Source organism: Sciurus vulgaris (assembly GCF_902686455.1).
Source record: "Sciurus vulgaris genome assembly, chromosome: 7".
In the NCBI taxonomy this organism is placed as follows: domain Eukaryota; kingdom Metazoa; phylum Chordata; class Mammalia; order Rodentia; family Sciuridae; genus Sciurus; species Sciurus vulgaris.
The window spans coordinates 18,799,063-18,823,836 of NC_136467.1; the positions used below are offsets into that span (position 1 = coordinate 18,799,063).

Sequence of the window (24,774 nt, forward strand, 5' to 3'; positions counted from 1 at the left end):
CACCTCTATGATTATGGTTTCATTTAAATTCAAAAAGGAATCAAAATAGTCTCCAAAAAAAAAAAAAAAAGCATTGTAAGCAGTCTTTGTGTTTTTGCTTTAGAACATTTCAAGTTGTCTTTGTGTTTTTTGCTTTAGAGTACAATTAAAATAATGCTACAGAAAGAAACTTAAGCATTTCAGTCTATAAACATGTACTTTGGTTAATTCCCTTTCGTTGATAAAAATTCCTGAATCCATTATTATTTTTAAAAGTATTTTTTAGTGGTAGATGGACACAATACCCTTCATTTTATTTATTTATATGTGATGCTGACGATTGAACCCAGTGCCTCACATGTACTAGGTAAGTGCTCCATCGCTGGGCTAAAGCCCCAGCCCTCTGAAACCATTGTTTGTTTTTAAATATGTTTTTAGTTATAGGTGGACACCTTTTATTTTTATTTATTTATTTTTAGGTGGTGCTGAGGCTCGAACCCAGTCCTCACACGCACCAGGCGAGCACTCTATCACTGAGCCATAACTCCAGCCCCTGAATCCATTATTCTTTAAGCAGTCTTTTTTGACGTATTATCAAAGTACAAAAATTGTGTATTATCAAAGTACAAAAATTGTACATATTTAAAGTGTAAAATTTGGTAAGCTACTTTATGTGCCCATGAAATCACTACCACAAGCAAGATTATGAATATATCTGCCATGCCCAAATTTACTTGTATTCCTGTGTGAAAACTCCTCTCACTCCTCTATTCTCTATCCCCAAGTAACTGCTGATCTGTTTTCTTCACAACAGATTTGCATTTTCTTGAGTCTTATACACAATATCTAATCTTTCTCTTTGCTTCTTTCACTCAGCATAATTATTCTGAGGCTCATAAATATTGACTGTATCAGCAGTTTAGAAAACAAATAAACCCTGAACAACTAGGATTTTTAATAGGTATTTAATGGCATTTCTGTGAGGTTTTAATTTGCAGTTCCCTAATGGTGAAGAATGCTGAGCATCTTTCTGTGATGAAATGTCTTTTTGAATATTTTGACCATGTTTTTAATTGGTTTGTTTCTTTTCCTTCTGTTGAGATTTAGGAGTACCTTATCTATTCTAGAGATTTAGATATATGCTTTACTAAGATTTTATTCTAGTCTATGGCTTGTCTTTTAATTTTTTTAAGGGTCTTCTAAAGAAAGACATTTTAAATTTTGTTGATTTATCAATTTGCTCTTATGAAAGCACTATAAAGATAGTGCTTTTAGTGCTGTAGCTAAGAAATCTTTGCCTAACTCAAGGTGAAAAAATTTTCTCTTAGGGTTCTTATAGAAATTTTATAGTTTTGGGGTTAACATGTAGGTCCACAAGCCAATTTGAGCAAATTTTTGTGTATAGTATGAGGTATGCATGAAAACTCATTTTTTTTTTTAGCATTTCAGTATTCAATAGTTTTAGAATTATTTATTGAAGAGGCAATCTTTTTTCACTGTACTGCTTTTCCAAAAATTAGTTGTCCATATATGTACATACACAGGTATATTTCTGGATACTCTATTCTGATCCACTGACCTAATATGTTTATCTCGATGCCAATACCATGTTCTTTTGATTACCACAGCTTTTGAATAATTCTTAAAATAAGGCAGTGTTATTAGCTCTTCAATTTTTTCTTTTTCAGATATGTTTTGCCTATTTTTCCCTTGCATTTACGTATGAATTACAGCATGAACTTTTCAATTCTTAGAAAAAAAAATTCAACTAGGGTTCTGATTGGATTGCCTTGAAAATATAGATCACTTCTAGAAGAATCAACCTCTTAATATTTAGTTCATGGGTCTGAATCCATGAATGAGGTACATATCTCTAGTTTGATTTTTAAAATTTTTCTTTCATTAATATTTTGTAGATTAGGTGGAGATCTTTCACATTATTTGTCAGATTTATCTATAAGTATTTCATATTTTTTGTTAATGAAAGTAAAAGCAATAATATCCAAATGTTCACTACTGATACACAGAAAGTCCTTTTTGCATAACTGATCTCACATAGTGCACCCCTGTAAAACTAAGTTATTAATTCTAGTAGCTTTCTGGGTAAATCTTAATAAATTTTCTAATTAGATGATCATGTCATCTATGAAAAAAGATAGTTATACTTCTTCCTTTCCAATGGGGATATTCCACCCCACACATGTCACTTTCTGTTCCTTGCCTAAATGTTCAGGTTAGAACCTTAAATATAATACTGAATATAAGTTCTGAGAGTGAACATCTCTAATTTTAGGAAGACGGAGTTCAGTATTTCATCACTAAGTATCATAGCTGGGTGTGGGTTTTTCTTAGATGTTCTCAAAATCTCTTTCTATTACTTGTTTGCTGAGATTTTTATCAGGATTGAATGCTGGGTTATATCAATTGCTTTCCTTTTTCATTAGTTTTTTTATATGATGAATTACATAGGGTGATTTGTGAATGTTACCTACTTTCCTGGAAAAAAACCTCACTGGGTCATAATGTATTTTCCTTTTGAAATATCCTTGAATTGGCTAATAACACTTTTAGTATTTCACATTTACATCTGTGAGAAATATTGATTTATGTGTAGTGTTCTTGTTATGACCTTGTCGAGCTTTGGTGTCAAAGTAATTCTTGGAAATTATGTAGAAATTATGTAGAAATGCCTGAAATGTTGAAAGAGTTCAACAGTGAAGTATTTAGGTAGGCCTGGAATTTTCCTGGTCCAAGGTTACTAATCTCTCTATTTCTTTAGTTGACAGATACAGGACTAGTCAGGCTATATTTTTCTTGAGTGAACTTTGATGATTTTTATCTTTCAAGGAGTGCATCTAAGTTTTTGAATGTATTAACATAAAGTTTTTCATCATATCCCATTACTCAGTTAATATCCATGGACTGTAAGTAATAAAACAACTCTCATTACTGCTACTGAAAATTTGTAAACTCTCTCTTTGTAACCAGTCTAGCTTGAGATCAATTTTCTCTCGTGTTGATTTCCTCAAAGATCTTGGTTTCAGTGATAATTTTGTTCCCCTGTTTTCTGTTTCACTGATTTCCAACTGGATATTATTTTAATCTGTGCACTTTAAGTTCTTGTTTTTTTTTCAGTTTATTTATGTGGAAACTGAGGTCATTGCTTTAAGACCTCCTTTTATTAAGTAGGTATTTTAATTCTATAAATTTGTCCCAATGTTTAAATACTCAGTTATTTTTCTATTGCTGTGCTTTCAAGTTCACCAACATTTTTTTCTGCCACTGGCATTATTTTTCATCTCAAATACCAGTTTCACATTTCCAGAACTTTGTTTTGGTCTTTTATTTCATCCATGTCTACAAGTTTCTAAAATATTTGGACAGTTTTAAATACATGTTTTAATATTCTTTTGTGATAGTTCTAACATCTGTGTCTACTCTTTTAGTTTCATATTAATTGATGAATATCCTTATTGGGGATCATGTTCTTCTATCTCTTTGCAGACTTGGTAATCTGACTGGATCAGAGACCTTGTGATTTTTACCTTTTTGGGTACTGGATACTTTTGCTTTCCTCTTAAGTTTTCTTGAGCTTCCCTCTGGTATATCAGGAATCATTTTGAGTCTTTTGGGTCTTGATTCTATGATTTATTGGACAGGTCTGAAACAATGGATGAACAAAGGCTACTCAAAGATATCAGGTCCTAATCCCTGGAAATCAGAAGTGTTACCTTGTATGGAAAAATGGTCTGTACAGATATGATTAAGTATCTTGTTCTGGGGAACTTACTCTGGATTATCTGGATGGGTTGTAAATCCAACTACAAGTATCATCTTAGAAGGGAAACACAGAGTAAATTGTGACACACACATTAAAAAAAAAAAAAAAAAAAGACAAAGTGGCCATAGAGGCAGAGATTAGAGTGATGTGGCTGCAATTCAAACAATAGCAGAAGCTACCAGAAGCTAAAGAAGTAAGGGATGGATTTTCCTCTAGAGTCTCTGGAGATAGCAAGACCCTGCCAGCACCCTGACTTTGGCTCAGTGAAACTGACTTTATACTTCTGGCCAGAAGCATGAGTAAATAAATTTCTTACTGTTTTTGGCTACCAAATTTGTGGCAATTTGTTAAGCAGCAGGAAAAAAATGTACCCATGAACTATAAGTTTTCCCAGTCTGGCTGTTGTGAACAGGCCCTGTTCCTGGCTCTGGGACCAGGCATATTTTCTGCTAATCCCTTATTCCTTTCAGGTTGTTCTTTCCCAGGTCAGAGAGTTTGGTTACATGCATAATGACTGAACAGTACTCTACTGAATACTCTTAGAGGACTCCTTGCAGATCTATAGGATTTGCTCTGTAACTCTTCTCACTTTAATTTACTTGTGCCCCCAAACTCTTAGTTCTGCCTCCTTAAATAGGAAAGTCTGCCAGGCTTTGCCTCATTATTCTTTCTTGGTCCCATGTCCCAGAAAGTCCATTAAAGTATTAATACAAAGGGATACTACCTTTGTTTCCAGTCTTTCAGGAACTATTTTTCTTCCTTGCCAGATATCTAGGATCTTGAAAACTGTCATTTTATAGTTGTATCAGGCAAGGTTGTTTCAGTAAGGTTGTTGATCTTGGCAGGAAACACCATTAATATTTGCAAACGTCTGCATTTATTTTTATGCTTTTTGGGTAAAGTTAAATGAATGCATAATATAAAGGGAAACCAAGAAATAGTGTTTATAAAGTTCATAGGAGTCTTCATTTGACAAGTCTTACCCAAGGTATTTTTTCTAGGTACTGAAAATTTAGAGGTAAATAAAATGTTAATATTATCAAAAAAATTCAATTGTAATTCCTTGAAGAGAGTTCATTTTTCATTTCTCTTGTGTGTCATGAAGGCATTTAGAAAGGAGTTATTAAAAATGTAAGTTATTACTGAAAAAAAAAACCCACTTCATTTAAATACATATGTTTACTATGGCTGCTACTGACTTTAATTAACATAAATAAATAAATAAATAAAAAAAAATGACCAAATAAGAGAAGAAATTATCTCAGGAAAGTAATGAAGTTTAGAATTTTGTGTAGTTAAGACACAACTCAGATAGAAATGAATTGAGAATATATTCAATTGTTCATATTACTTCTTAATATAATAATGTTTTACAGATGAAAGAAAACATTAAAAGGAAAATTTTCTCATAAAAAGCAAAATTTTACTTCAAAGCTTTGTAATCTCTGAAAAACAACTTTCACCCAATATAAGTGGGAATTTAAATCTAAAACGTAAGCTATAATTTTCTTTTACTCTCAAGGTTTACAACAATATCATTCAGTATGAATTCTCAGTTAAGTACAGCATACTGAAATAATAACACATGACATTTATTAAGCACGCTATACCAGGCACCATGATAAGTACTGTACGTGTATTATTTCCTATAATCCATACTATACTGTCTTGGATACATACCATTTTTATCCTGATTTTAAAGATGAAGCTCAGAGACATTAAGTAACATGTTTAAAATCATGTCGCTATTTAAAATTCAAGGGTGAACTTGAATTTAGTCATGTTCTAAAAATAGCAAGCTGCAAACTCAAATTTACTTTTGAGTAAGCTATGGCTAACTGCAAAGGCATTTTTGTAAAGTCCTGTTACACAGTATTGTTCCCTAAATATTAAATATCAAGAAATATTTAGCTTGATATTTCAAGACTTGTTTTAGAACATGAAGCTATATTGATTATTTCTAATAAATATGCAGACTAATAAGGCACACAAATACTAAAAAAGACAGTTTCTTACTTAATGCATTTGTTCACAGTCTCTCATAAAAAGGTCAGTGAAATCACTCAGAGGAAAACTGAAAGTTTTCTTTTACATATAAATATTGTTATATACAGAGTACATAAGAAGAAATCATACAATTGTCTTAAAATATATAATTATTTTCACATTGAACTATTCTTTAAAAGGACACATGTGTATGTATAATAGATATTAATTCTATGTGGGGAATGGGTATAAAATATATATATTTTAGTATTTCTTTTCTATCCCTGGAAAAAGAAATATGGATCAATAACATGAATTCTCTGTATAAAGATGGTTTTATCATAGGTGTTTGAAAGCATGTGCTCTGAAAGTCTAACGAAAAGGTTTTGAACTTTCCCATGTAGGCTCATTTGTACTCCCATGAGAAAAAGGAACAGACAGTACAAGGGCCTTTAGAGAAGAGAATACTTTACCTCTGAAGAAATCACAGTAAAATTTCTGTTATTTACCTGAAGATTTTCACAGGTCTCTTGACTATATGTAAGCCTCTGAATTTCTGTAGGTGAAACCAGATATAATGCTTGTCCATTGTTGGTGAAGCAGAATGTTCTGGCTATCCGCATATTGGTGAGAGGCAAGTAATACACATCCAACAGAGGCCTTAAACTTGGCAGACTTGAAAAAATTAAAAACTTATTAACAGTAAATACGGCAGGTTTTAAGTCTTGAACAAAGTATTATAAAAGTTAAAAATGGCAGGGACTCGTAAATCTTATGATTTAGTTTATAAGCCTTGGTGGGAGTAGAGTGATTTGTTTTCCTTATATACTTGGTCACTATTAACTGAATGAAAATAGTCAGTGTATGAGACTACAAACCGAAAAGCATTCCTTTTAAACTAAATATAATTCTGAAACATGATTTGAGGGAGGAAATGCTGTATGTATGTTCAAAAAAACATTTCTTACCTAAAAGTCATAATATGGCCATTAGCACAGAAACATGCAAGGCAGATGCTGTTATTCAATGCTACAATATCTCCACGAAGCACAAATGAGGTCTCTGTAATGTTTTGCTTATAAGCACAGTTCTGGGTTGGCAGTGAGATTACTTTTGCTTGCTTTTCAGAACATATCACTGCATATTGGTTTTCACTAATTTCCTGAGAAGAGGAGGGAGAAACTGAGACAGGCCGCCGTTTTTTCAATTTTTCTTTTTCATCCTTTTCTTCAGGAACATTATGTTCTTTCCAGGGTTCATATGCAGGTGGCATTAAGCAGCCTGTTGTATCCAGAAATGCCATTCTCAAGATTGCACCTTTTAATCTCAATATAGTACCTAAAATAAACAAGTTTAGTAAATAATTTAAATATTTTATTCCATAGAATAAATATGCTTATTCCAACTCTGTAGTTAAGAAGACATTCAAGAATATGCTGAATGAATATTACACTGAAATTATGTACTGGGTCAATGATAAGATTCAAAATTCAAGCATGATATTTATGCTTGAATTTATGAGTCTGGAAAAAGATAACACTACATGTCCCAGATAGATAAATGCCACTGATAATTTATAATTTAATTAAACATGATGGATTTTGCAAACATACTTCTACAGATTAATAAACAAGAGTATGCTGAGTATCTGGAACTGTCTCCTTTAATACTCAGGTACGTGCACTACCAATGAATATGAGAACATGTTCATAGCACATGGCTTCTAGAGCTGTGTTGTCCAATATGGCAGCTACTAGACACAGATGGCTTCAGAACACCGGAACTGTTCAAACTGTGGTGCATAATTGTGGCTGTGCAGTGAGAATAAAACAGATGCCAGATGTGATGACTTCAGTACCAAAAAAAAAAAAAAAAAAAAATGCAAAATATTTCAGTAATTTAAAAATACTGATTATATGTTGAAATGATGGTATTTTTGATACACTGAGCTATATAAAATGTCACTAAAATTAATTTTACCTGTTTTTTAGTTTTTATAAATGTGGCTACTAGAAAATTTAAAAGTATGTATGTGGCTTCCCTTTCATTTCTAACAGCAATGAAAAAAAATTCCACATATTTCTAAACATTATATATAAAATCATATCTTTTTAGATTATTTACCAGTAAGTGTCAGATACACTCAAAGTTTTATTTTGGCCAATTTATACTCTTAATTTTGGGGTTACACTGACTGATTTGTTTTAATTAGTGGCATCCTTTCTCCCACCTCCTTAAAAATGTACAGATTCGCTTTATGCTCATTTATAAGTAAGTTAAATGATAGCGTAAGTCCAATAGAATGCAGGATGTAGAACTGATTTAAGCTTTCTAATGTTTTTAAAACATTTTTCATATAGTATTACTTGTATTCGTTTTGTAGTCTGCAAAAATTTTTTCCAAATATTATTTTCTATTATTTTTAGGAGGAAGAGCTCCTGAGCTTCTCTCTCTCTTTTTTTTTTTTTTTGTAACAACTATATGTTAGCTCTATTGTAGAGCTGTCAGTAGGTAGTTAAACTTCAATTCCAGAAAAACAAATACTTTAGAAAAGTATGTTTCAAATACTACACAGGATTTGTAAGCAGAGGCGCACACAAAGGATGGAGGTGGGAGAAGGGAAGCAAACCTCTGATCAGCAAGCCTTCCTTTATTCTGCAGTAGAGTCAATTCATCAGGCACTGGGAAGGCTCATTTTCTGGGTATGGAAATGGCCCCAGGTTACAGAAGTAGTCTGGGTTTTACAGTTTACAATGAAGATGAATTAATCATTGGAGACTGCAGACAGTGCTGTTTGGATAGTAAGGGACCTAGTTTTTCAGGTTAAAATTTTAACTCAGAAGGTAGTTATAAAAGGTTTGAAATTCACTGTCACTGGGAAAAGCTCACAACTTGGTGTTTACTGCTTATCTTCCTTCCTCTGGGAACCATTTTTACCTAAAGCTTCACTATTTGCTTTTCTTCTTCCAGAACTCATCTGTAAAGGGAAAGGGAAAAACTTCAGGGCCTGGCTTTTCAGTATTTGCCTCCTCCCTTCAGGACCCAATATGGTTAAGAAGGGGTAAACGTTTGCTTTCAGTGGAGATGCTGGGGATGAACCCTGGAAGGGATGAAGGTTTGCTTTTTCCCTGAGGGCCCACTGCTACAGGGAAAGGATGTACTGCGAGAGGTTTAATGTTTGGCTAATTTCCCCTTCCTCTTCCCGAGTCATAGTTGTCCCTCTTTTTTCCCAGGGAACTGTCTTGTAGGAATATTGTAGGAAAATTATTTTCCATAACCCTTCAGGATTTACTTACATTAAAAAGGCATTTGTTTTTTTAAAGTAAAATTTGACTGGGCATTCTATATTTTTATTTGCTAAATCTAGTAAATACAGTTTCCAGTCCGGGTTTGGTAAGTAGATAATTTAGTTGATTATTTTAAATAGTGTGGTAGAAAAATGAGAAACACAAAGTAGTTACAATCTTATAGTTTTAATCACTATTAACTAAAAGCATATTCTAAAGCTAGCTTTCTCCTCCCCAAGACCTCTCATTATTTTACTATTGTTTACCCAAGAGTTCTTCCAGCTTTAAAGCCTTAATGAGGTCAGCTGAATTATCCATGTTAATTTGGGATCTGTTTTTAGCATATACATGGTTCTAGTATGTAGATTTTCTAGAAATGGCCCCAAATAACAATTAAATGGTTACTATATTTGGCAAGAGTTTAGCACATTTCACAGCAAAGTAATGGACCTTCCTCTTAAAACAAAGAAAAAATGTGGGGAGGGGCAAAGCAGACCATTTTAGATTCATAATCATGGAACCCTATCTGCTTGAAAAATACTTCCCTTCACTGTTCTAATACAGAGAAGATGAGATGAGCATCACTAATATACTTGGAAATAGGCATCTTATTAAAAATAAAGCAAACAGGAAGTAATGGAGAATGAATTGGAGCAAATAATGTCATGTGCATACATGAATATGTGACAATCAACCCCACTATTATGTATAATTATAATGCACTAACAAAAACATAAAGTTAAAAAAGGAAGAAATTTTCAGTTTCCTTTTTACACATGCATATTATTTTTGTATCAAAGAAACTTTACAAATAATTCAATTTTATTGCAAGTTGGAAATACACTGAATACTTTTGTATAGTTAATAGTAAATTATCTATTTTTAATCCCTCTCCTTGATTTTTGTTTACTGGAAACATAAACAGATAATGTTTGCTATAGAAAATTTATTAAGTACAAATTAGTAAAAAGAAAAACATAAAAATTATCCCAAGTTCCACTAACCAGATGGTAATTCCATCTTTGGAGATTTTTTGTTCCTACATAAATATTTGTCATTTACTAGTAATTAGTAAAAATGCTATTATTATCTAACCTTTTTCTTCAATCTGACAAGTATGTGTACATTATATACTCAAGTACTTATTGAATAAATAAATCAAAGTACTTACTCAATGTAAAGACAGTTGGGATGAACATTAAAATAACAATTACATTTTAATTCAAAATTCTAAGAACTGTAAAATCTGCTATAAAAATGAGATATATAAACTGGCAAAGTCATGATAGTCTCTCATAAGGTGAGCATTAAATAAGCAGTTAGAGAAACCAGATTTCTCAGTTTTTTCTAGACATAATAAACTACAGATATATTTGATAAAACCCAAACTAATTTTTAATACATAAAGATCAAATTTTTTTAAACAGTATGTTATTAAGTCACTATTTCCCTAATTCTTTGAAGAATACTTCTCTAATTTTCACCTACCTTCTCTGTGGCCAATCCCATACCTGTCTCAACTCTTTGTCCTCATTTCTCTTGGAAATACACTTCTAAATGTTTACTGGACTTTCCCCCCAGTATGTCACACTATGTAAAATCAAACCATGTCATTAAATAAAGCACTAAGTTCTTCTCATGACACTCTATTAATGACACCTCTGTTCTCCTAAGGAAGAACACTTCAGAACAAGCCACAGTTCAGATTTCATTCTTAGTGATTAAAAACAGCCAAGTAAAGGACATTCAGAAATACACAGTACAGTTTTTTTCCTCCAAATATATAATACCTTTTTGCTTGCAGAATAGTATTTTAAGGTTTTAGAAATATCTTACTGTAAAGACATTTTATTACATACTAATCACTTAAAACATGACCTTAGAATTTAAAAAATGTAAAACAGCTATATAATGGTATCTGAAATCTTATTCCATGTATTTCTTTAGGAAAAATATAAGACTACCACCATCCCCATTTACTTTATATTTCAGAATTCCTAGATCAATAAGGTAAGCAAAAACTTCTAATTAAATCATAGCAAATCACACTTGTAATATAATTCTAAATGTGGCCTAAGAGCATACATACCACTTGGAGAGACAATCACAGGCTGAAGAAGTCTTTGCTCTCCTCCTGGGGGAAGGTTCAGTGCAATGACAAGCACCGTTCCTAGTGTTGTTCCAACCCATAGACTTGGGGAAGGGGATGAATCTGTCTTTCGAGTAAAAGTTTCACAAAAATGAAGAGCAGAGATTGCTTCTCGGGATTCTTTGTCTATGCTTGTTACACTTGAACTCCGTGATCTGCTGAAGGAATTATCTTTTACATCTGAAATGATTTAAAATATTGTTGAGACTTCTTGGTACAAAATATCACACCTTTTTGTTACAAATTTAGTCAAATAGTTAAATCTTCAAAAAACCAAAACTACAACATATTTAGTTGTTATTTCCTTTAAATAGAAAGGAAAATAATTTACTTTATATGTTTATAAAATTTCCCTTTTGCTTAAATGTAAAATATAAACGAATAAGTCCAGAGCTTTCAGAACGGAACTGGGTGAACCCCAATGAATTTCCGAATGTGATGTCTGGCACACCAGTTGCTTGTATAAGCTTAGCTCTCACCACTTCTGTTCTCAGGACTGTCTCTTCCTCTGGTAACAATTCATGATTAGGCAGAACCAGAAAAGTGAAGGTCTTTTCAATTTTCTAGATATTAGAAAAACATATTTAGAAGTACCCTGAAGGTGAGCCTATTATTTGTTTTTAAGTCTGCCCACATGAGTGTCTTTAATCAATAAAAAATTAGCTTCCATTTTTCTAGAAAGCCATGATAAATATAATCGACATTCATCCATGGTATTTTTCTTCAAAATATAAACTTACATCTGGATCATACTTAATATCAGGCATATTTCTTTGACTCAGCTCTGTCTGTAATGGTAGGAATATGTGAAAATGATACAAATAAACCCTCCCTCATCTTCAGCTCCTTTCTCTGTGGTCACTTGGAAGCCTAGGCCTCATTTATAATGAAACTGCATTTACAAACTGGAAATCCATATGTAGCAGAAGGAAATTTAACTCCTATTTCTCACCCTGCACAAAATTCAACTCAAAAGTGAATCAAGAACCTAGGCATTGGACCAGAGAACATGCATCTACTAGAAGTAAATGTAGGCCCAATACCCCATTATGTTGGCTCAGGTACCAATTTCCTCAACAAGACTTCTAAATTCAAGATGTAAAATCAAGAATCAACAAATGGGATGATAACAAACTAAAAAGTTTCTTCACAGCAAATAAAATAATCAAGAGCATGAAGAAAGAGCCTATAGAATGGAGAAAATCTTTGTGGCTTTCACCACAGAGACAGCATTAATCTCCAGGATATATAAAGAACACCAAAAAACCCAAATAACCCAATCAACAAAGAGGCAAAGGAACTAAACAGGACCTTCACAGAAGAAATATAGTAAAAAAAAAAAAAAAAAATTAAAATGATCAACATCTCTAGCTATTAGAGAAATGCAAATTAAAACTACACTGAGATTCCATCTCACTCCAGTCAGAATGGCAATTATCAAGAATAAAAGTAACAATAAATGTTGGTGAGGATGTAGGGAAAAAGTTATCCTCATACATTGCTGGTAGGACTACAAATTGGTGCGAATACCCTTGAAAGCAGACTATGGAGATTCCTCAGAAAACTTGGATGGAACCATCATTTGGCCCAGTTATCCCATTCTTGGTATATTCCCAAAGGACTTAAAATAAGCACACTATAGTGACACCACCACATCAATGTTTGTAGCAGCTCAATTCACAATAGCCAAGCTTTGGAACCAACTAGAGGCCCTTCATAGATGAATGGATAAAGAAAATGTGGTATACATACACAATGAAATATTAGTCATACAAAAGTATGACTTTATATGACTTTTGCCAGTAAATAGATAGAAGTGAAGATTATCATGGTAAGTGAAATAAGTCAATCCCCCAAAAACCAAAGGTCAAATGTTCTCTCCGATATGGGGCTGCTAATACATAATAAGCAGGGGGCAAAATAGAAGCTCACTGGATTCGACAAAGGGGAATAAAGGGAAGGGAGGGAGGATGGGAACAGAGAAGACAATAAAATGAACTGGACATAACTCTTCTATGCTCATGTATGAATACATGACCAGTGTAACTCCCTATCATGCGCAACCACAAGAATGGGTATTTATACTCCATGAATGTATAATATGTCAAAATACATTCTACTGTCATGTAAAACTAAAAACAACACAAAATAAGAACAAGTATGGTGCCTGAATCTGTTTGGCTTTCTGCCTTACCAAGTGATCTCTCCGTCTTCAACAAACTTTTGCCATGAAGCCATCTAACAGGTTGTGATATAACCAGAAGGCCCGAACCAAGCCAAGCAGACACTGGTGCCATGCTCTTGAAACTCTGGCACTTGAGCTAAATAAGCCTCTTTATAAAGTACCCAGTCTTAGACATTTGTCATATAAACAGACAATTGACTAAACTATCTAATAAAATGAAAAAAACTCTCCATAAATGGCTCATTACCAAATGAGTTTGCCATATTGATTCCAAATATTTACTCCTTATAAATTCTAAAGCTATTAAGTAAAATGATACAAATTTTATATTTATTTTCCAATGATAAATATATTTGTTACATAAATAAGCATATGCACAAAAGGTAACTAGATATGTAGTTTTAGTTGTGATCTAGTGATAACAATGGAAAGTAATGATACAAGAAAATGTGATAATATAAATTTCAATGTAACTAACCTGTGGAGAAACTCTTACATTTACTAAGTAAATCACAACAGGTAATTTACAACAACCTATACTTTGAATGTTAACTCATAGGCCAAAGGAGCAATGTTTTAATTTAAAGAACTATTTTGACTACATAAAATCATAAACTGTGAATGTACTTTTATTATATGAATTATCTACAAAAATTAGATTACCAAAGAAACTCCTAAGGCTAGTTCAATATGGATGGATGTACTGAATAATAATTAATTTAGACTTGGTAGGTATCAGTTGGTTATTTAATCTTCTATCTAAAACTGTTTAAAAACATCAGAATTTTTAGTAGTTCATGAATTACAACTTCCATTTACTCCTATTAAGTTAGGTATTGTGAATCTGTGAATTTTAGCAGTTTGTAAGCTAAACAAATAGAATAGCATGTGTAATTTTAATAGTTCAAGGAAGCAGAATAAAAATGAAAACAGTTAAAATTAAGTAAGGCTTAACATGTCATCATAGTGTCATCATATTTTATATTTATCATTTTATTTAACATAGGTAATCATCTTGAAAAGTATTATCATCATAATTTAACAAACAATTAAGTAAAGAACACAAGAAGTTAAATGACTTGCCCAGGATGACAAAGCTAGTAAATGGTTGAATCAGGATGTGTGTCACTAAGTCTAAAACGTTCTATTGGACAACTATGCACAGCATATCACCAATATCACGTTAACTGGAAGGTTATGGTTATTTTTGAGCATCAAAGTTTAGTCTTTAGATGCGAGAAAAGTACTTGAATATGTGATCTTTCTGGCATATGTAAAATCAGATTAAATTCATCATTAATAACTCTATCTAGTTCTAGTTGATAGAACTGATATCATAAAATCATTGCTTTTATGCTACCTGCCAGGAACTGAGAACAATCTATTTATATACATCACTCTCTCCTCCCTACAAGGAACTTTATGCAACAAGATTTTTAATCCCCAAGTCAGAACAGTGCCATATGCAATAAGGATAAATAGGATATAATTATGTTTAATAAAAATTAACCTGGAATTGCACACAATTTTTTGTTTTATTTATTTGTTTAGATACAAAGTATGAAGGAGTGAGGAAATACACTATCTAGGTTAGACTGTATTTGTATTATAATTGTCATAATTTACAGAGAGTACTTTGAAGATCACTCCATAAGATGCTTAATTCTCAAACATCTTAGCCATTTTAAATTTTATTTCCAATGAAAATCTCAATCACAGTTTTTTAAATTTTTAAATCTTCTGATTTCCCTTTTTCCATTACAGAGAGTTCAATTTCTTCACATATCTATTTTACTTACCTAAATCAGGCTTCAGGTCAGTAGGCAAGCTTAACTTCCTTGACATCTTTGCTAAAAAATAAAATGCATTTTTAAAAATCTGAAAAATATTTGTTCTCAATTAATACCAACTGATTTTCAAGACAGAAGTGAATACTTTTGTTACTAAGTCTAGATGCTACAATAATTAAAATAAGATTAATAATATTAGGAGTGGAAAGTAAATCTTACTTTCGACTTTTTAAAAGTTTGTACTTACTTGATGTAATATTTTTGTGTCCTTGAAACTCTTACTTCAAGGAAAAAGCCTTTTAAATTTATTTATTGCTTAGGTTTACAGGAAAAGGTCAGACTTTTCTAAGAGTAGAAATTCATTCCTCAGAAGGAAGATGTTGCAGATAAGGACAACAGAAGCATAAGACAAATCTTGGGTGACAGAAAATCTTTTCAGTTTCTCATCTTCATAGCTATTGAGCTCATTTTTTTTTTAAAGTTAATTTCCGGTATATAGGACAAAACTATATCTACAATCAAATTAAAGTAGTTGATTATATCATAAAATATGATTCAACTATCACTTGATATAAATTAATACTTCCATTCACATTTTAGTGAAAACCAAAAAAACCCAAGTTATGCTAAGTCTAAAATTATGGTATTTACATTTTATAAAATGTAAATTATAGGTATTTTATGTAGTAATATAAAAATCAAAAGCTAATGCATAAACTTAGTGGAATTCACTTTCCATCCTCAAAATCAGTTATCTTAATCTGGGAAGTGGTTTAAAAGTTAGGAGTTGTCCAACATTATGTCTATTATGTTAGTGGTAGTGCATGCGTAACAAAATAGTGCTCCCTATGTGAAATTTTGAAAAAGCATGTGTTTGTTAATATATGAATGCACATATTGGGTTAAACTTTGGACTGTTAGGAGATATTTAAAGCACAGACCCTGCTAGTCCATAAGGGCGCCATGTAAACAAAGAGAAATCCAGTCATAGTACATAACTTCCACATCTAAAAAAATGACAAATCCAGTGTTAGGAAAGAGGCATTAGGCAGACTGGAAAGGAATGGGGTGGGGTGTGACATCACCTTTTTACTTCTAAACTTCATAATCTATTTAATATTCTTTAACAAAAGAACAATGGGTCCAACTTATGCATCAGTCATCCCATTTTCAACAACTTTGCAGCTAACATAAAATGTAATATAAAGTTATAATAGCCAAGTGAAAACTATGGTTAGTTAATCTCACATACATCATTGTTATTGTATTTGGCATACAATATAAGTTAAAATATTTGATATGTAATACCAAATTGTACTTGATATACAATATAATTTTAAAAAGATATACACCACAACAGTTCTTAAAAAGGCAATAGTGAACACTGAAAGAACTCAGAGGTTTCCATCAAATGTAACAGGCCCGATATACATAGGCTAATAATATCTATATAATGTATATGGCAGTTGAAGTAGAAAATCCATCTGGCACAAAGAATTTAGAACCAAATGATATGATGCTATCTGTGTAAACTCCTCTAAGCCTTTCAAAGTTGAACATACATACCAACCACCTAGAAATCTTACTGAAATGCATTCTGATTTTGGACTTCTGGACTTGGGGCTGCGAGGCATTTCTACAGTTTGAGAGGCAAAGTCCCTAGACTATAAGCAACGTCAGCTAAGGAACCAAAACAAATTCATGAAGCCTAGTATGTACATATAGTAAACCCACAAAAACCATTTCTTGAACAAGTTTTAACATCTATCTTGTAAAAATATGAAGTGTGGTGGTTAGAACTGGGTTGGGAATCAGCTGGTTGAGTTCAAATCTAATTCAACCAATAGCCCTAGACCAGTTACTTTGTTTCTCTAAACCTCAAATTTCCTCTTCTGTAAAATGAGGATAGTATGAGAATTACATGAAAAGATGTAAGCAAGTCAACATAATGTCTGGCACATAGAATGATTTAATAAATGTTGGCTATATATTATTAATAAAATGAGTATGGATTTTTCATAAACTGTAAAACACTATAGAAAAGCTATTACTATGTTTGCAAATAAACTAATATCCCTTCGTTTTAATTCTATGGTAATGCTACAAGTAAAGATAACAAGAAAATGGAAAAAAACCCAAACCTTTTGGGCAAAAGTACAGAATGAAATGTATCACCCTAAGTTCAACCTTTCAAATTTATTTCAAAAACTAAATTCAGTAACTAGCAAAACAAAGAGATTGAACCTGAGTAATTTATGCTATAAATAGATTAGAATATGTTAAATGAATATTTTATCAATTAGATGCTTTGATTAATCAGATGTATTTCTGCCAAAAACAAATCACTAGCACAAAGTTTCCTTTTAAATTTTGTAAGTATATACTTTTGATCTTTGTTAGGATTTCTACTGAAAACTTTATATGGATGCCTCCCAACAGAATAAAATTTTGTCTAGCAGTGTATTTAATTTCATTATTATATAAACATATTGAACACAAATTACCATCCTTAAATAGTAGTTGTTCTCATTTCAACATTTCACTTATACTGAGAAGTTAAAAGCACACATATGACTAGGAGGATTTTTGGAATATTATTTCATTATGAATGTCACAAACAACATGTAGCATATTATTTCCTCCTGAAGTACTCTGCAATTAGAGACCTACAACTGAAGCCACTAACTCAAACAGTGTTCAAATGACAGAATTAAGCCACATTACAATTATTTGGATATAATTTTAAGGAATTTCCTTGAACACAGAACTTGAAATGGTAAATAACATTAAAGAATTCATCTTTGTTATCTTGTGTTAATTCTAGCAAGTAATGATTTAAAAATTGAACTGTTTTGGTGAGGTGAGAAAAATTTTTGTTATGTCAAGATGTGAACTTAGACATCCACATTATTAATTTATCCATTAAATATTTGTTGTGCCATGCCAACAATGTGCCAGAGGGCAGGGATATGCTTCCTCCCCACCAGGAGCTGAGTCAAATGGAAGAGACAACTCCAGAGGAATACAGTAAGCGCTACTCATTGAGGCAAGCACAAGGTACAGTTCACTGCAGTTTTTAATCTCAGTCTGGAACACTTATCTGAGACTGTGATGGATAAAGGAGAAGCCAGCTAGAGTCTCAGCTAGAATTAATAATCAAAAAAAAAAAAAAAAAAAATCCCATGTGGTCACAGTACACACTATGGTCACACTATGTTCAGATAGACCATGCTACTGGAGAAAAAATGCACTGTTCTTTTGCATTAAAAAAGATTCTTGTTGTCAGCATTTTTCTAAACATTCTTTTGCTGACATTTTTGTTTTGATGTAAAATTTACATAAAATATATAAATCTTAAATATATATTCACCTTTTTGACAATGTATATACCTGTGTAACTCAAGATTCTTAACAGAATATACAGCATGACCATCATCCCCAAAGTTATGCATGCTGCTTCCCTATTAATTCCTGCTCCTGTCCTCCAAAATAAACTTTTCCACCACAGATCAGTTCAGCCTGTTCTATAACACACACACACACACACACACACACACACACACACACACACACACACACAGAGTAGCTGAGCAATCTGAAGCCAGAATGATTATTCCCTACTCTGAATATAATTTGCCTATTTTCGCATGGATGTTTTGAGGGGTGAGAGAGATAAGGAAATAGGAGGAAGGAGGATATGAAGGAAGGGGAGATAGAATGGGAGGGCACTTATATTCCTGGAGTTAAAACTTCTGCTAGAATTTGTTTGTAAAGGTTTTCCTTGAATGATAAGGCATTGAACTAAATGCTTGCTAAGTGATAGGCAGAACTGTGCAGTATCTAACAGTCTTGTGAATGGCACTACTGACTTGTACCTATCCTTATGTGATTTTATTACTGAAACTGATTGTTCTCTTTTTTTTTTATCTCATCTGTATTTAGTGTGAAAAACTTCAGGCAGCAGCTATAAATTAGACATGCATTATTAACATTAAAACTAGATTTTAAAAAATGTTTTTGTAAAAATAATTCTCATTAATCCCAGTAATGCAGAAAAATGCAGGTTAAAAAAAATCCAACATTGCACCAACCAGAAATAACCATAAAAATCAGCTGAGCACCCTTCTGATATCTTTCTTTGTATAGAAAGAGAAAGACAACCACTGATAAATATTTGCAGAAACTGCTTCATTCCTTTTATTAAGTTGGAGTTTTTCTTTTCCCAGCTTCTTAAGATGAAGACTTAAGATCATTAGTTTAAATTGGTACTTTCCAAATACACATGATTAAAATATGTATTTCCAGAATCTGGTACACAGATTTCTAGGAATTGTCTGAACAGTTCCTTTTTTTCTAGTAACCTGCCCTACAAATTCTAGTCATATCAGCAGCCTAGCATAGCTAATCTGCCTCCTTAGTGAGATTTCAACTCTACATAGGCTCTATGCACCCTATACTGCAATAGGAAATGCTATGTGCCAGACAGCTCGGGAGACTGTGGTGCTTACTTCTTGTTTCTCTTTTTTCTCAAGGATAATGTTCTAGAATACCTGTTTTTCAATATCTGAAAATGAAAGGTCTACATATTTTGAATAGTTTTTGCTGTTTTCTGTGGAAAGCTGTCCTAAACTTAAAGTCTAAATTGAACTTCAGGTTAAAAGTTTCTATCTTTTAATTTTTATGACTTCTGGGAAATATACCTATTTTCAAGCCTGTTGGTCAACCTTCTCGATGGCAAATCCAGAAAAGACAGATCCACCTCTGGTCAACCCTCATGGCTCATTCCCATACTTGGGTATAATTTCATCCAGTTTTATGATGCTCAAGAGCTGCCAATCCAGTTACTCTGCCAGCTGATTTCAGTGCATTTGTTAAGAACTTCTGTGCATGCCTTGAAACTGCCTGGGTTCCACTGTGACTTTTGAACGAAAGGCTCAGGATTTAAATGAGTTCTTGGAAGACGGGAGTTATCTGTTTTTCTTTCCTTCAATGGTGTATTCTTCAACTCTCATCCCTGACCCTCAGTATTTTCCTTGCTTTTAAATTTTTGTCACAGGAGAAATAAACTAGATCTTTTTTCTAAGCTTTTATCCATAGAAACAATGGGAATCACAGCAAAGAGGTTTCTTCAACCTGAGGAAAACTGACATCAAGAGATATGTCTAAGCAGGTTACTAATCTGAGTCTCTGACTTCTTTTCTTATAAACCTGAATGAGAAGATCAAGTTGGTTGGTTGAGTAAAGAGTTGCATTTTCATAGCAGAAATTATGAAGTTATAGTTGATCATAATCAATCATGTCTGTAATGCAAATTTCAATACTGCATTAGTCTGCTTTCTATAGCAATAACAAAATACCAGAGCCTGGGTACTTTATGAAGTAAAGTGGTTTAATTGGCTCACATTTTTGAAAGCTGAAAATTCAAGATCAGGCAGATCCACTGATTTGGTCTCTAGTGAGGACATTTGTGGCAAATGTGAGAGAAAGATCACGTGATAATTCAAGAGATTCACAGGTCATTCTCACACTTCTGTAACAACTCAATATTGAGGGAACTACTCAGGGTCCCAACAAAACTATCTTTATCTCTTTGGAGGGTGGCACCCCCAACAAAGTACTTACTTTGCATTAATTAATATCATTTAAAGGTTCCACCTCTCTCAACATTGCCACACTAGGGATAAACTTCCAACACATGAAACACTGGGGATATACTGAAACCATATCCAAACCACAAAAGAGGGAAAGATGTATAATGTATGATGTCCAGAAGAAGCAAATCCCCAGGCCAGGGGACTGCTTGAATGATTATACTATAAATGGCAGTATCATTATAGTAGATGCTTCTTTGTCCTTTACAACTGGGGAAATCTTTCTAAGCTTTCTCGGGTATGGTGATTCTCATTGTTTCTTTGAAATTAAACATATTTTATAATTTTCCTTCAATTTTTCTACTCATTGTGTCCACATTTTAATTTTTTAAAGATTTCTCAAAATAAAGAAAAACAAGAAAAACTTACTGCTTTTTAGAATGGTACTGATAGTAAGAACATATTTTAACAACTACAAAAGGTAAATGGATATTATTTTGACAGAGTGATGAAGCTGTCAAAAAAGCAAACTAATTTTTGATTATAAGAGAGATTCAATAATTAGAATAAAACAATATCACTTTTCTCACCACCAGAGATCCAATGCTATTCTTTTCAAAGGGACAATGTTGAGAAGCACAAGCATTCAATAAAACAATCAGGATATTAACAGGCCTAAAAAAAACCTTGTAGGATGGCAGGAATCCCAGGGGGAAAGTGAGACCAAGAGGAAGAAGTTATTTTACCACTAGCCACACATTATTTTAATAGATAGTAGAACTAATCATATCAGTGTCTATTTCCCATGCTAGAAGATAAATTCCATGTGTTCAGAAATAGAATTCATTGCAAAACATTGCACGCACTTATTGTATGTTCAATAAACACTGCAAGGAATAAATAAATGAATGAACGAAAATGGTCACTGGACCTTTATGTCTATGGAAAGAAGCTACCTTTCTTCACAAATGAAATAAACAGAAATAGAGTAAAAATTAAAAACAAATCTGCTAAATAAAAAGATGGTTTTTCAGAAATATTGAAAGAACACATCCATTTTATGAATTGGAAAAAAATTTTAAAGAGATAGCAATACTTGTTTGGTAAAAAATTAGCTATTAACAGTTCTTTTCATTCTTGTACTCCTAGAGCTTAATCAATCTCCTTTCTGCAACTTAATGTCTACTATAATACCATAGTTAATCTCTTTGCAACACCTCACAGCAGAGAATGTTCTATAGAATAAAAAACATTATGTACCTCTTTGACAGATTAAGTACTAATATTCCAAGTATAAGGGCTGAATTGTGTCCCCCTCAAAATTTTTTTTTTTTTTTTTTTTTTTTTTTGTTACTGGGGATTGAACTCAGGCACTTGACCACTAAGCCACATCCTCAGTCCTATTTTATATTTTATTTAGAGACATGATCTCACTGAGTTGCTTAGTGTCTTGCCATTCCTGAGGCTAGCTCTGAACTCGCAATCCTCCCGTCAGCCTCCTGGGCCGCTTTACATAGAAGCTTTAACTCCTGATTCCTCAAAATGTGACTATTAAGAGACTGGGTCTGTAAAGAAGTGATCAAGTTAAAATGAAATTGATAAACTGAGTACTAATCCAATTTGACCAATGTTCTTAAGAAAGGAAATCTGGGTAAACAAAAGACACCAGGAAGAAGCAAGGCACCATGTGAGAATACAATGAGAAGGCTACAGACTGTAAGTAAAGGAGAAAGGTCTCAGGAGAAACTAAGCCTGAGGATGCCTTGATCTTGGATTTCTAGCTCCCAAAACTGTGAGAAAATAAATCTCTGGTGTTTAAGTCACTCAGTCTATGGTCTTTTGTAATGGCAGCCCTAAAAAACTAATTTAAAAAAAGCCAGAAAATAAGTTGTCATATTTATAGTTCTGCTTAAGTGATAGCTGATAAAAATTTATTTTATCACTAATATTAATTCAGACTAATTTTGTTAAAAAGCAAGCAGTAAGTAATTTCTAGGAATATCACTGTATATTCTTATGTAAGATGGGTCTACAGGGAACGTACACACACGATAAGTATCGAAATATGAACAAAAAGATTTGAGTATAATTTATTAAGAAATTTAACAGAAAATATGTTCAGAAATAAAATTAAAATCTGAATAAAAAATATGCCAATACTCTTCAGAGTTTAGTCATCCTGAAAAAGAAAAAGGAGTCATTAGAGGAAGTTTGATTTATATGAGAGTTTTAAAGCATCTGCCTACAAAATTTAGTTCTTGACCAATTAAGGGTAATAATTTTCTTTCAAAGTCAGAAATATCAAAGTAACCTGTAAAACAAACAGTATCACTGCACGCTTTATTCATTTTTTTCTTTCAAGATGAGTCTCTATTCTTTTAATTATATATGTTGTGGACAGAATATAAAGGTAAATTCTATAAATTTAGCAGCCACATTTTGGGATAAATATTGGGAAATATAATATTAAAATATCAGCATTATTCTGAGTTTTATAATGAATTAATTGTATAACCTAAAATAGTAATTAATGTACCAGTACATTCATATTGGACACATTCTAAAGGGGTCTCTCTAAATTTATTTTTCAACTTGTTAATATAAAAGAATTAGGAAAAGTGACCACAGAAAAAAGAAAAATCAGAGGCTTGAGTATGGAGTATGAAACATGACCTAGGGATATGCTCTTAGAGAACAAGAGCTAAAGCACCCACGTTGGAGTCCTGAGTAGTTCATCACCAGAAGGAATTACTTTGGATATGCCACTTAATTTCTCTGAGATTCAGTTTGCTTTATTGAGAAATAAAGGGATTAGAAATGCTTTGAAACTGTAATATAATGAGATAATGATTTAGAGTAAACTAACAAAGAAAAGGTGTGAGCTGTATTAGAATACTTTAATTTTAAAAAGGAATCACTGAGGCTCATGTAATGAGAACTAACAGCATTTAGACTAATGAACAATATTATCTTCATTTAATCTGACTTCAAACATTACTTTAGTTTTTGTTAAGAAATTAATCATTACCTAAATGACTATCCTCTCAGAATTGGATAGATAAAGAGATCTTGGAGGTATAATCAACCCCATATTAATGTATTTTTTTTTGCTTAACAGTTAAGTTAGTATAATTTGGAATCCTTATTTATTACTTTCTCATATTATTTTCCCCTCATAGTATCATGTAATCAGGTGATTCAGTTATCATTCCTTCTACATGAAAATCAGTAATAAAAAGGAACATGGGCCAGATCAAAAGACTATGGTATCCAACTAGAAATCTGCTTTTGGCATGAAACTTATCATAATGAAATAGAGTAAGTTAGTAATCTTTAGGAAAAGTTAATCATGTATTTCAAATGTAACAAATGATGCTAAAATCTAGACCATATTTTATTCATAATGATATCATGAAAAATTTGATTAATGCTTTAACAAATGTAAACATTTTAGACCTATTTTTATATTAACAAAATAAGAAACTTTGCAGAATTTCATTTTCATGTTTTTATAAGTTACAAAATAAGGGGTAAAAATTGATGTCCAATCTTACTTTTTCAGTGATTTATGGAAATTGCTAACCATAGTTGAGAAGTTCCTGATTTAAAAAATATTGGTCATTAAGATTTTACTAAGAAATTAATTGTAAGGTATAAATAGGCAAAACAAATTACTATGTGTGTACCCATCTATGTAAACTTTCTCTGTAGATGATGTAATTATATTATCTTCCATGTTTTTGCTATAAAACTCAAAGGACTAAAGTTTATAGGCTGTTCTCCTCAAGTATGAGAAAGGAAGTCACTGTCAGACTCATTCACCTGATTTAGCCATCCATCAGAAAACAAATTAGGAAGCCAGGCCCTTGGGTAGAGGGGTTAGGATACATCACAGTTTGCTCCAGTTATCTGTCTTAAGTCTGGTCTTTGAGGAAGGCAGATTTCTAAGCATTATATACTATGAATGGGTAATGGGTACCAAAGTGGATCTGAGATCTGATGCTAGCACAGAACTTAGCATAAACC

At 32.4% G+C, this 24,774-nt stretch overlaps 1 protein-coding gene across 3 annotated transcripts in view; it reads right to left on the bottom strand.

The window, feature by feature from the left end:
* The window catches only part of STXBP5 (syntaxin binding protein 5), a 176,335-nt gene that overhangs the window by 20,356 nt on the left and 131,205 nt on the right, over positions 1–24,774 (bottom strand). For all 3 annotated transcript variants that reach the window (XM_079146831.1, XM_079146830.1, XM_079146832.1), the window contains 4 exons: positions 15,167–15,217; positions 11,123–11,362; positions 6,715–7,084; positions 6,256–6,421 (listed from right to left, as the gene is read on the bottom strand). In XM_079146831.1, coding sequence (XP_079002957.1) covers positions 6,256–6,421; positions 6,715–7,084; positions 11,123–11,362; positions 15,167–15,217 — 827 coding nt within the window. The remainder of the gene's footprint in view (positions 1–6,255; positions 6,422–6,714; positions 7,085–11,122; positions 11,363–15,166; positions 15,218–24,774) is intronic.